A 12,420-nucleotide genomic window follows, 5' to 3' on the forward strand; every position below is an offset into this window, starting at 1 on the left:
AGGGTCACGGGACCTGGTCTGTCCATGAGTCTTGCCCCTCACTGCCCTGCACTTGCACCTCACTCAGATGAAGGACAACCACACACACAAATTCCTCTAAGAAAGTAACTAGACTGAGCTGGGAGTGGGGGAGTTCAGTTTCACAGTGAAGATTTCCAAATTCTTCGCTCTCAGCCCCGACATGGAGAGAGTGGTGAAGAGTGTGACAAGGTTTCTGACTCACATGACCAGACCAGGGACTCTCAGATCTTACAGAAATGCTCCAGGGAAGCTGTGCTTTTTCAGAGGGCAGCTTGCAGCTTGACAGCACAGCCCCAAGAAGCAGTCAAGTGTCCTAAAGATGGACTCTCCCAAAAGGAGAGTCAGCTCATTCCCCAACCTCATGAAATGCATTGCCAGGAGCCTCACAGGTTGGAAGGGGATTGGGGCTTCTCACTACCAGGAAGGGAACACCATGCAGGACACACAGGGCCGGTGTCTTAACTGCAGCTGAACACCCCTGAAAGGTCTGAGAGAAACCTCAGCAAGTCCCTTCATCCTCACCTCAGCCTACAGACAGCACCACCATCACCTTCTTGGCCTCGGGAGGGTTTGCCTGACCTGTTCCTTAGAACCTGCAAGCACAGAGATGCCCCTGGACAGGGCCCTGCCTGTGGGAGGTTTGTGGAGGGCAGGAATGAGCACACAGAGGGTGGGAGGGGGTCTGTGAGCACCGACCAGGAAAAGACACTGGGACAGAGAAAGAGCTGCCAGCAGGGACAGCTCCAGGCAGCGGAGATGGGCAGGCAGTGAGAGGGAAGTGCAAACAGAAACATTATGGGGGGATGGAGTTGAGCAAGTCATGGTCAGGCCCTGCAGTGCTGACACCTCCCTCAGGGAGCTCAGGTCTCTGCTGCAGAAACCTCCCAGTAGCAGGGCACTGCCCAGGGCCATCCCCATGGTTGCAGGTGCTAAGGAGCAGGTCACATAAACCCTGAGGAGGCCAGCAAAGGGGAAGCTGGTGCTGTCTATAGACTAAGGGGTCTAAGGAAGGAGGAAGGAACTTTCAGAAGTTCCTAGCAGACACGTTGGCTGCTCCTGGAAACTGTTCATGAGTCTCAGTCTGTTGTCCAAGCCTGACAGCTCCCTTTCCGTTTTCCCCTTGCCAGGTGGTAGGAAATACAAAGCACCATGTCAGGAAATTGGCTTCTCTTTCAGGAAATCCCTGCCTTCACTTTCCTTTTGAAAAGCCCCTTCGGAAACGTCCTGTGTATGAGCTAGCGCTATGAGCAGCCCTGACCCATGCAACACCCTGTCAGTGGGAGAAGGAACCTGCCCTGACAGAGGTCGCTCCTCCCACCCAGAGCTTCTCCTGGCAGTGCCGTGGGGAGCTCCCCAGGCAGGCTGAGTTCTGACCCTTGCAGGCGGCAGAGTCACTTACCGTGGAATACAGCAATGTGGGGCATAGGGGCAGCGCTCTGAATTACAGTCCTGCGCAGACCCCAGCTTCACAACCATGCAGCTTCCTTGGGAAAAGGGAGTAGGATGCCCTTCCCTGAGATGGTATGGGAGACGATCCCTGCTCTGAAGCACCTCCTCCTCCTCTGCACTAGAGAAGGCAGGAGAGAGAAGCTAAAAGTCCTATCAGTGATGGGATGGGATGGGTTCAGAAGACCCTTCCAGGAACCTCAGTAGCATTGCCCTGCAGCCAAAGACTTACCGTGTCAGGGGCTGTGAAGCTTTCCCCCACAAGGAGCTCTCCTCTCTCCTCCCACTCCACACCGCCTTGCACTTCTCTCTGCCTTGTCTCATCTCATGTCAGCAGCAGCAGGCAGTGCCCGGAGCCCTGCTGCTCTTTGCAGAGGAGCTGCTCCTGCATACAGCTGTTCCTTGGCAGTGCTGCCCACTTGCCATGAGTTCCCTCAGTCTGAAGAGCCTGTCCCTGCTCAGGAGCAGAGGCCCAGCTGAAATCATGAATTTCTCTGTCCGTTGTGCTCCCTCCTCCTGGGAAATGTTCACTGCAATAAACTAAAATAGTCACTCATGGTCACCCTCTAACTATTGAAGGAAGACTGATTCCAGCATTGCAATTTGTCTCATCAGAGAGTGGTTGTCTATGTGAGGTGGAAACGTCAGCACCTGCAAGCCCCTATTCCTATGCCTTCACTAGGCAGGACACCTAGAAGCGGACAAGAAGGGAGTTCCTTTCCCCATGGTTCAAGTATTGATTCAGATGAGTCTGTCTGGGCACCTTATGCCAGGTTACAAACCCGTGGGCTGGAGGGGGATTCAGATCCCTCCCGTGAACTCCACAAACACACAGGAGGTGAGTTTTCCTTTGCCAAACCTGAAGTGAGCACAACAGAGGTGTCTGCATGGGAGCTCCTTGTCTAAGCTCCCGTTGTAATCACTGGAGATGGAGGGTGGGAGTCAGCTGGTCACACACAAACACCTGGTGACATTGGAAGGGACAGAGGTGGTCGAAGGCATGTGCCAGTGTCTGCTTGTTTTAACGGAGCAACTATGATGCCCGAAACCTTCTAGAACCTGAGTTGGGGGCCTGTTGGGGAATATCCTTGGCCATCTGAAATGACCCTAGTGCCTACTGCAGCTAGAGCTCCACTCACTCTGAAGCTGAGACAAGCAGATCTGTACAATGCAAACAGTGAACGCAATTCAGTGCAGACACTAGATTCAGTGACATAAAGATAGGCCATAGGCAAGGCCATGTCCGATGCCAGGAGGGTCCAGCACAACCCCAGGTCTCTAGCAAATACAGCATGGGGACCTACAGGAAAGGCATGTCCTTCTGGAGTGGTTGCTGGGAAAGCACCCCAGGGCCACTCAGTTTTCCTACCAGGGCCCAAACAACTGAATCCCACCATTTAGCTTTAGGCAAAGTCCATCCCATCTACATCCAACAGTGTTGCATAGATGGCAGGCACATCACGCCAAGATCTCTGCTCTAGTCTCTGCACTCTCAAACACTTCTTTCTCTTCTCTCCATGAAGAACTTCTCACCCCCAGATCATGTGAACAGGGACTGTGCTAGTGATGTCCACAGGCTGGTTGGATCAAAGGACATCCAGGCCCAGGGAATGTTTCAGTGGCACTTGTCCTTCCTGGAGATTGCTTCACCTCTGTCTCAGGCCCCAAGATGCAACAAAGTCAGTTCAGGCAGCAAACCCCTCTCCTGCCATTTCTGCACAGCCCAGCTCTGTTTCTGCCTGGCCTTGGGCACTGCAGACATTGCTCTCTCAGTGGGAACCTCCTTTCACCTTTACATTGCCACCTGCTATCCATGCCAGCATGTCTCTGCTCTGAAGTGGGGCCATTGCACATACAGTGTCCTCAGCCCTTGGGAACATGTTTCACCATGACCGGTCTGTGCTCTGTGCCACAGCTGAGGCTCTGCAGCCCAAATATACACAAGTGAATGCAGCCTGGGGCACAGGCGTGAGCAGATGGAGATGCACAAGGCAGATAAGGGTGATGCTTTCCTGGATCTGGAAATTGCAAATAAGGAGGAAGTCATCAGGGACAGGATAGTGTCAGCCTTGCCTAGAGTGACCATGAGAAAGTGGAGTCCCAGATCCTGAGGGGAGTGAGGAAGGACAGTAGCAGAATACAGACCCTGCACTTCAGAGGAGCAGACTTTGGCCTGTTCAAGGGACTGCTGGGGAGGAACCCTTGGTCTGGAGGAAGAACCTGAGGTGAGGGGGGTTTCTTTTGCTTCTTTCTTGGGAACAATTTCCTGTTGTGCAGAAGGAAAGACTAGTACCCAGGATGGGTGTCCATGCATCTGTTCTGCATCTTCCTTACATCTGGCATTTCTATGTATATACGGACAGATGCAAGGCCCCCTGTACTTCCTTTTCCTCCTTTGGAAAACTCATCTGATTGATAGCGGTACACCTTCTTGTCTCCAGTGTCTTGTTGGCCAACTCCTTTGCTCACAGCAATCAATGCACTGCACTCAGTTCCTGCTCTGCTCCAGGAGTGATGCAATTTTCGGGACCCTTCTGCTCCTTCACAGAAGCACAGAATGGTTGAGGTTGAAAGGCACCTCCTCATCTAGTCCAAATCCCCTGCTCAAGCAGAGTCACCTGGAGCACGTTGCACAGGATCACATTCAGGTGGGTTTTGAATATCTCCAGAGAAGGAGACTCCACAGCCTCTCTGGGCAACCTGTTCATGTGCTTGGTCACCCTTACAGAAAAGAAGTTTTTCCTCCTATTCAGATGGAACTTCCTGAGTTTCAGTTTGTGCCTGTTGCCTCGCGTCCTGTCGCTGGGCACCACTGAAAAGAGTCCAGCTCCATCCTCTCGGCACCCTCCCTTCAGTTATTTGTATACATTGATAAGATCTCCTCTCAGTCTTCTCTTCTCCAGGCTGAACAGGTCCAGCTCTCTCAGTCTTTCCTCATAAGAGAGATGTTCCAGTCCCCTAATCATCTTCGTAGCCCTCTGCTGGACTCCCTCCAGTAGTTCCATGTCTCTCTTGTACTGGGGAGCCCAGAACTGGACACAGTACTCCAGATGTGGCCTCACTAGGGCTGAGTAGAGGGGTAGGATCATCTCCCTCGACCTGCTGGCAACACCCTTCCTAATGCACCCCAGGATACCATTGGCTGCCTTGGCCACAAGGGCACACTGCCGTCTCATGCTTAACTTGGTGTCTACTAGGAACCTGAGGTCCTTCTCAGCAGAGCTGCTTTCCAGCAGGTCAACCCCCAACCTGTCCTGCTGCATGGGGTTATTCCTCCCCAGGTGCAGGACCCTGCACTTGCCTTTGTTGAACTTCAGGAGGTTCCTCTCCGCCCACCTCTCCAGCCTGTCCAGGTCTCTCTGAATGGCAGCACAGACCTCTGGGGTATCCGCCACTCCTCCCAGTTTGCTATCATCAGCAAACTTGCTGAGGGTGCACTCTGCGCCTTCATCCAGGTCACTGATGAAGAAGTTGAACAAGACTGGACCCAGGACTGACCCTTGGGGGACACCGCTAGCTACAGGCCTCCAACTAGACTCTCTGCCACTGATCGCAACCCTCTGAGCTCTGCCATTCAGCCAGTTCTCAATCCACCTCACTGTCTGCTCATCTAGCCCACACTTCCTGAGCTTGCCTATGAGGCCAAGCACAGTCCCCAGGGTGCAGGATCCAGAGGTGGTGTGAGAGACTGAAGAACCTCCTGTCAGCCCATCTGTGTGGGCAGGGATGCGACCGGGGTTGTGGCTGACCCATGAACCTCACAGCTGCCTCCAGCAATGATGCTTCAGGGTTCTCCAAGTACGGCAGGCTCTGGTGCAGGTACTGCTCTGCTCTGCTGCTGTCCCTCAGCAGCTGGAGACAGCACAAAGCCAGGGGGCTGGTACCGAGCCTCCTCAGAAGGCCAGGCCTGTCCCTCCTCGCAGGATTGGCCTCCTCTTCCTTCCTGTTCATGACTGTCAGCTAGAAGCTGTGTGGTACTGAGGTTCAGAGGGAGCAGAGGACAGAGTGTGGGTTTCCTGAGAGGCCTGCAGAGCAGCAGAGACCAGGAGATGCCACCACAGCTGGGGCAGGACACCCTGTGTGCCCCTCATCTTGGCAAGGCCCCAAGCCATTCCCAGCCCGGAATGAGGAGATGCAGCTTGGGTCTGTCCCTCGCTGAAGGCAGAGGCAGCTCTGCCTTGTCCTTGGGGACACAGGAAGTTGGACCTCACAGTGACATGCATTCAAAGGGACACTTGTCAACAGCCCTTGCCCTGACGCTCTGGCCCACCCAAGGGATGTCACCATTGCTTTCCCAAATCCCTGGTCCATACCTGGGCCACTCCTTGCATCTGGTCACTCATGTGGAGGAAGAGTGGGACCAGGCTCCTCTGCACTTGCTGCTTCATGCACCGTTTGTTCTTCCCCACCACAATCTCCATCAGGTCTTTGCAGAGGAGGATGGAGAGTTCTCACACGGGGCTGTCTTCCTGTGGGCAGGGAGGAGAGGAAGGGAGGCCTCAGCAATGACTCCAGGAAGTGGGCATGAGAAGAGGGTTTGCCATTGTGAGGCCTCACCCTCTCCAGGCACAAGTGTTGCCCAGCCCGGCTGGAGGTCAGAGCTGGCGACAAGCTGCTGGGAAGGCAGCCAGGAGAATGAGGATTGTCGGCAGCAGCAGGGCAAGCTTCCCTGGCCTCTGTCTCCCTGTGCCTCTGGAGAGAACATTCTGGATTTCCCTAAGACTCCATCAGGGCCCCCTTGCAGGAGAGGATAACAGAAAGGGACAGCCCGGGGACACGGCCTCTCCCTCACTCTCTAGCCTGCTCCTGCCTCTTTGTTCATCTCTGCCCCAGGCCAGGAAAGCACCACACGGAGTCAAGCATGAGACAGAGCAGCCGAGGGCAGAGAGGGGGCTGGTTTGATCTAGTCCCACAGCCCAGGACACCAAGGCCAGCACAGAGAATGGCCTGAGAACAACAGGGCAAAAGGTTTCCTGACAGGCAGCAGGGCCTGTGGCAGGAGGCGCAAATTGACATGCCAATGGGCACATGTGCAGAGGGACACACAGCACCCATAGCCACGCATACAGACCCCTGGACACGCCAGGAGAGCCCCTGGCTCTCCCACCAGCCGTCCATCATCAAAGCTGGCAGAAGCTTCTCAGCCAGCTGCAGAGCAATGGGGCTGGAGCCCTTCTGGCGCAGGGGGCTGAGGATGTTTCTCAGCAACATCAGGCTTCCCACATGCATGTCCCTGCCAGCATCCTGCAGCCACTGCATGATGTCTGGGAGCAGGCTCTGCATCCTCCTTGCCTGTGTGAAACACACAACTTCCTTTCAGTGAAGCAAGGCCAGACCGCCCTGCCAAAAGTGCTCTGGGTGCCGACTTCCCATCAGGGCTCAGTGTCCGGGACCAGGGCTCTGCACACACCCACAGCACAGAGGCTGCAGTGCAGGGCAGAGATCTCCCAGGGGGCCCTCAGCATGCTATGGCCTCTACTTGGAGGAAGGCTGCTGCCTCAAGGCCCAGGAGCAGCCGGCTACGTTAGCCTGACCCTGTGCTCTGCCTCATCGTCCCTCTTGTAGTGTGACTGGCCACAGCACTCCCATGACTGAGGCCATTTGGAGCTGGCTTGCCTGGCGCTGGTCCTGGATCTCTGCCTCACACAGCCAAGACGTGCCATCAGTGGGGACTCTTTCTGGTGGGCTCTGGTGCCTTTGTGCTTGTGCAGCACAGCCAAGTGCCTGGCATGAAAGACTCAGGGCAGATGAACACCTCCTGTCAAGCCCCAGGCTGCCAGCATGCCTTCACCCAGCTGCCCCCCTGCTCACCATCTCGGGTCTCTGCGACAGGCTCATGAGGCCTCTGAATGCCAGCCCACACATCTTCAGGCTCTGACTTTGGACATAGCTCTGGAGGAACGGCAGGATGGCGTCATCCACATGGGCAAGGTCAGGGCAATCCAGCAGCTGAAATGCACACAGCAATGAAAGACTGGCTGAGCTGGCAGGACTGCCTGCACCGGGCAGCCCTGGATCACACCCACCTTTCAGGACAAGGGCACCAGGCCCTGACAAAGCTCAGCGCACAGGCAGCAGGGATTGTGGAGACACCCCCAGGCCCTGCTCCCAGCCCTGGGCCTCACAGCACACTGCACACACCACTCGCCTCCTCCTCCCGTCTCTGAACCCTCTGCAGCCTCTGGTTCCCATCCCTTGGAGGAGCAATTGAACACAGAGCTGCCACAAAGGAGGCACAAAATCCAAGTGTTTGCAAGTGGCAGCCCAGCAGAAATGAGCCAAAGTCAGGGCGACTAAGAGGAGTGCCCCAGCTCCATTGCCCCACCTCCATTGACCAACATCACCCCACAGCCATGTGCATGAGCCAGCAGAGCATTTAGAGGCACCTCCAGAGAGGCACCACTTGCCATGAGGCCCACCTCAATGAAGAAAGCCTTGGTGGGCATCTGACAAAACTAGTCCTCCCTTCTCAGCAGCCTTGCCAGCTGGTGCAAGATCCAGCGACACAGGTGTCTCGGAGCCCCCCTCACCAGCCTGGCAGCAGGAAGAAGGCAGTGTTGGTTCTCAGCTGAGCAGGCAAACCTCCTCTGGGATTGCTCTGCCCCCTCTAGCCATTTCCCACCAGCACAGGGCAAGGCAGGCCAAGGCAGTGCTTGGCACACAGCACTTGGCACGCAGCTACAGCAGCCGGTGGCATTTGCTCATGGAGGCTGCTCTTTCCCTACCACACTTTGGCAATGGAAAGCCAGGGTCGGTCATCATCAGGTTCCTTTTGGTGGGAGACCAGAGAAACACCCTTCCCACCTGGAAGTCATGGCCTTCCCACACATCCCATTTCCTGACCCCTTTGGATTCCTGTCCCCCTGGGCCCTTCCCATGTTCTTCTGTGCATCTTGCACCTTTCCTGGGGCTCTGTCCTTGGTGGCGCTGCAGGCAGACGGTCCCCAGTGCTCTCTGTGATGGTAGTCCAGGCCCCACAGGAGGGCACTCCAGCTCTCCGGGAGGGACCACTCCTGCAAGGGAACCCCTCCCACAACTCCTAACACCAAATGCTCCCCCCAGCAGCTCTCAAAGATGAGCAGCAACAGGGCAGGGAGCTCCCATGGTCATTTTGCTGTGCGACCCCTTGCCACAAGTGCTGAGGCTGCAGCCTCTTTCTTGGAGAACTGCGGTCCCCCTTCACCCACAAGGAAGGACATTGTGCAGGACACCCTGAATTCAGGGAAGAGGTGCTGGGGGAGAGCAGGGTGGAAAGGGCTGTACCTGGCCCTGCATGGTTAGAATTGGAAGAAGATGCCTATCCTTTGCCTACAAAAATTGTTGTAAATCTTAAAAAAAAACTTTACCCATGCTTTACAAAAGCAAAACAGCTAGTCTCATGTGAACTCAAAAAGAAATTTCTCTGAGGTGACTATTAAATTAAGATTTTTTTTTAGGGTAGAAGCAATCCTTCCTTTTCAAACCCTTGAGCTTTGTGTTCTTTGAATTTCATACTTGACCCTATTTAAGACTAGGAGCCTCTTTTTGTACCTACAGGTGTTTATTTTGACAAAGGCACCTATGTGCATTCTAGTCTGGTAGCCTAGAACATCTTCTGAGAAATTGAACTCTACTTGCATCTTGTATTGTGACCAACCAACCAATTCCTACCATGGAGGAATGTTCAGAGAAGAACGCAGGCTGTGATGGACCAGAGCTGCCGCAAAGCAAGCAGAATTTATCTCAGCACAAAGGGAACCAGAGGGTGGCCTTTTTTTTAGGCCACTCCAGACTCATGCAAACACCTGAAGGCTGGAAATAAATCCTTGCCAGAGCAGAAATAATTATCGGCAGAGGGAATGTGCACCCCACCTGAGCTGCAACTGGACTAGCAAGACTTGTTGGTTTGAACCACTGGTTTGCTACTTTCCCCTTTCCCAGAGAAATCCAATCTGATAATGGAACACATTTTAAGCATAAAGAACTGCAAACGTGGCGTGCTTCAGACAGAGGAGAGTAGACTTTTCACCTATGGTATCAACCTCCAAGTAATGGAGTAGTAGAACGATGGAGTGGCCGACAGAAACAAGAGCTGCACAAGAGTGACTCTTCTCTCATAGAATACTTCGAAGTGGGGATCCCACTTGTGAGAAGTTGTAAGGTGGCTAAATAAGTGACAAACTGCCATGGGAAGTCCCATAGATAAGGGGGTTGTGTCAGTAGCTGCATGAATCCCTGTTAAAACAGAAATAAAACCCCATCAAAGTCCTGGAGGTGAGGTTGTGGTTAAACATCCAGCTCAGGGATCAGTCTGGGTGACTCTGCTCTTTTCCCATGGAAAAGGAGCATGGGATGCTGTAGACAATGAAGAGAGTAATTTAACTGTAAGTGAGGCCTGGGTTATGTCCAAGACCTGGGTGTCTTCTCTTGCAGGGAGATATGGTGTTACCTGCTAACCATGGGAACATTGATAACTGGAAAACACACCTGAAACATGTCTCTAACACATTCTGCCTTTTCACGTTGCCCATGGGACAACTCAGGTATTGAAGATCAGTCACAACCCATCTTCAAAACTATAGTTATAAGAGAAACACCATCTGTAATAGCATGAGGTTAAGGACTGATTGTAGGCAATAATGTTATACTAACCCTAAGATCTAAAGTTAGTCTAAATGTAGCTCTATGTAGTAACGCACTGGATGGGAAGCTGCACGTGGTTCTGACAACTGAGTGAGATGGGTACTCCAGACATGGAAGACAACAAAAGCCATTGTGATGGGACCTATGTTTTTGACCAAATCACCACACAGACTTCTGGTTAACTTCTCATATGACTGAACAAACAATGTCTTCTTTTGCACCATTTAATCCATCAGTATCACTTGGAGTAACCTTGCATCAGCTCGACAGCTTTCTCAAGCAGGACACCAAGGTTACTCAACATTGGTTGGAAACTGGAAACTGGAAAATGGTTAGAGGAAAGGGAAGGAACGATGATATATGATAGAATGAACGGATTTGGTTAGTGAAAGTGTCCAGCAAAAGAGCAGCCTGCCCTGAGTTGACAAACATAGAAACAGGTTTTCATTTCTTCCTCTCTGCAAGCACACAATTGTTCCTTTGCTCTTCTCAAGAAACGTCTCTGCTCGCAAGAGAGCCTTTCCCCAGGTCAGCGTGTCCATGCTGGCCTGCCCAGCCATTTCTGCACCCCTCTGCTGTGCTCCCCGGGCTGGCGGTGCTGCTCTGCAGGGCGAGTGGGCTGTGGGGCCCCCAGGGCGACTCCACACTGGCTGTGCTGGTCAGGGTAGACCTGGCTGGCCCAGCATCACTGCACCTGACAACCCCCTCCCAAGGGGTCTGTGGCTGTGAAAGATGCTCAGAGCAATCACAAGGCATTTCCAATGGCTCAGGATGGGGTCAGGTGGGTCATTAGATCCAGCCATGGTTTTCATTGTAGGTGACATGAACCACCCTTGAGGCTGCCTTCCCTGTGCCTGAGGAGTCCCCACTGCCTCTCCTGAGATTGCAGAGCCCTGATTTGGTGCATACCTTGGTTTGGCCCTTGACTTTGGGTGACTGCACTTAGTTTTGTGAATATCCACTCACTGCCCATCCCAGCAACATGCTGTCCCTGGAGATCCCCTCTGCTCACCTGGTGGCTCCATATTGCCTTCCAGAGGATGGGCCTCTCTCACCACCCCTCTAATATTTGAGACAGCCCCCAGCAGATACCTCTTGAGCACTCACACTCCCCAGGGCCACTGGGCACCCACAAGTGAGGGCTGAATCCAGCCCTCATTCCCTCACACATCACCCTATGAGCACATCCTCCTTAGCCCATGGAAAACCCAGGCATGACAACAGGGCCATTTTGGGTGCAATTTCCTGAGCGCATTCTTGGCTCCAGCTTGGGAAGAAGAGCCCAGTCTTCAGGCAGTGTACTGATGAAATCCCCTTTTGTTACAGAGATGCTGCAAGGGAGGCCAGCTCTGACACAGTGCTCAGCAGATTTACACAAAGCCCCTGGGTCAGACGGACAGGGTTTGTGCCTCTGGAGAGGTGGGATGAATTCAAACATTTGTTCACAAACGTGACTATCGCAGACAGAACTCCCAAAGCACAAGAGTTGTCTGAGATAAACTGGGAGCTGGTTGTGAGGAGAGATAGGCAGCTTATTGCTGCTGAACTACAAGAAGCTGAATCAGTTTCTTCAGTGCGGCCTTGAGCTCTTTGTTCCTCATGCTGTAGATGAGAGGGTTCATTGCTGGAGGCACCACCGCATACAGAACGGCCAGCACCAGATCCAGAGCTGGGGAAGAGATAGAGGGGGGCTTCAGGTAGGCAAAAAATGAGGTGCTGATGAACAGGGAGACCACGGCCAGGTGAGGGAGGCACATGGAAAAGGCTTTGTGCCTGCCCTGCTCAGAGGGCATCCTCAGCACAACTGTGAAGATCTGCACGTAGGACACCACAATGAAAATGAAACACCCAAAGCTTAAACAGCCACTAACCACAAGAAGCCCAATTTCCCTGAGGTAGGAGTCTGAGCAGGAGAGCTTGAGGATCTGGGGAACTTCACAGAAGAACTGGTCCACTGTGTTGCCTTGGCAGAGCGGTAAGGAAAATGTGTTCCCAGTGTGCAAGACAGCTTTGAGAAAACCACTGCCCCAGGCAGCTGCTGCCATTCTGACACAAGCTCTGCTGCCCATGAGGGTCCCATAGTGCAGAGGTCTGCAGATGGCAACGTAGCGGTCATAGGCCATGACTGTGAGGAGATAATACTCTGCTGAAATTAAGAAAAAGAAGGAAAAGACCTGGGCAGCACATCCTGAGTAGGAAATGGCTCTGGTGTCCCACAGGGAATTGGCCATGGATTTGGGGACAGTGGTGGAGATGGTGCCAAGGTCGAGGAAAGAGAGGTTGAGGAGGAAGAAGTACATGGGTGTGTGGAGGTGGTGGTCACAGGCTACG

The 12,420-nt window shown here is 53.5% G+C and overlaps 1 protein-coding gene across 1 annotated transcript; it reads right to left on the reverse strand.

Moving 5' to 3' along the window:
- Positions 1 to 5,918: 5,918 nt before the first annotated feature.
- On the reverse strand, positions 5,919 to 12,176 carry LOC136993058 (olfactory receptor 14A16-like; the record flags this gene model as incomplete). The annotated part of the gene is made up of 2 exons (XM_067303078.1): positions 5,919 to 5,936; positions 11,715 to 12,176. Coding segments are annotated over 2 exons (480 nt in total), but the record flags the coding sequence as incomplete, so codon positions are not given.
- Between the last annotated feature and the right edge of the window lie 244 nt (positions 12,177 to 12,420).

The sequence above is a fragment of the Apteryx mantelli genome, chromosome 11, assembly GCF_036417845.1.
Source record: "Apteryx mantelli isolate bAptMan1 chromosome 11, bAptMan1.hap1, whole genome shotgun sequence".
In the NCBI taxonomy this organism is placed as follows: domain Eukaryota; kingdom Metazoa; phylum Chordata; class Aves; order Apterygiformes; family Apterygidae; genus Apteryx; species Apteryx mantelli.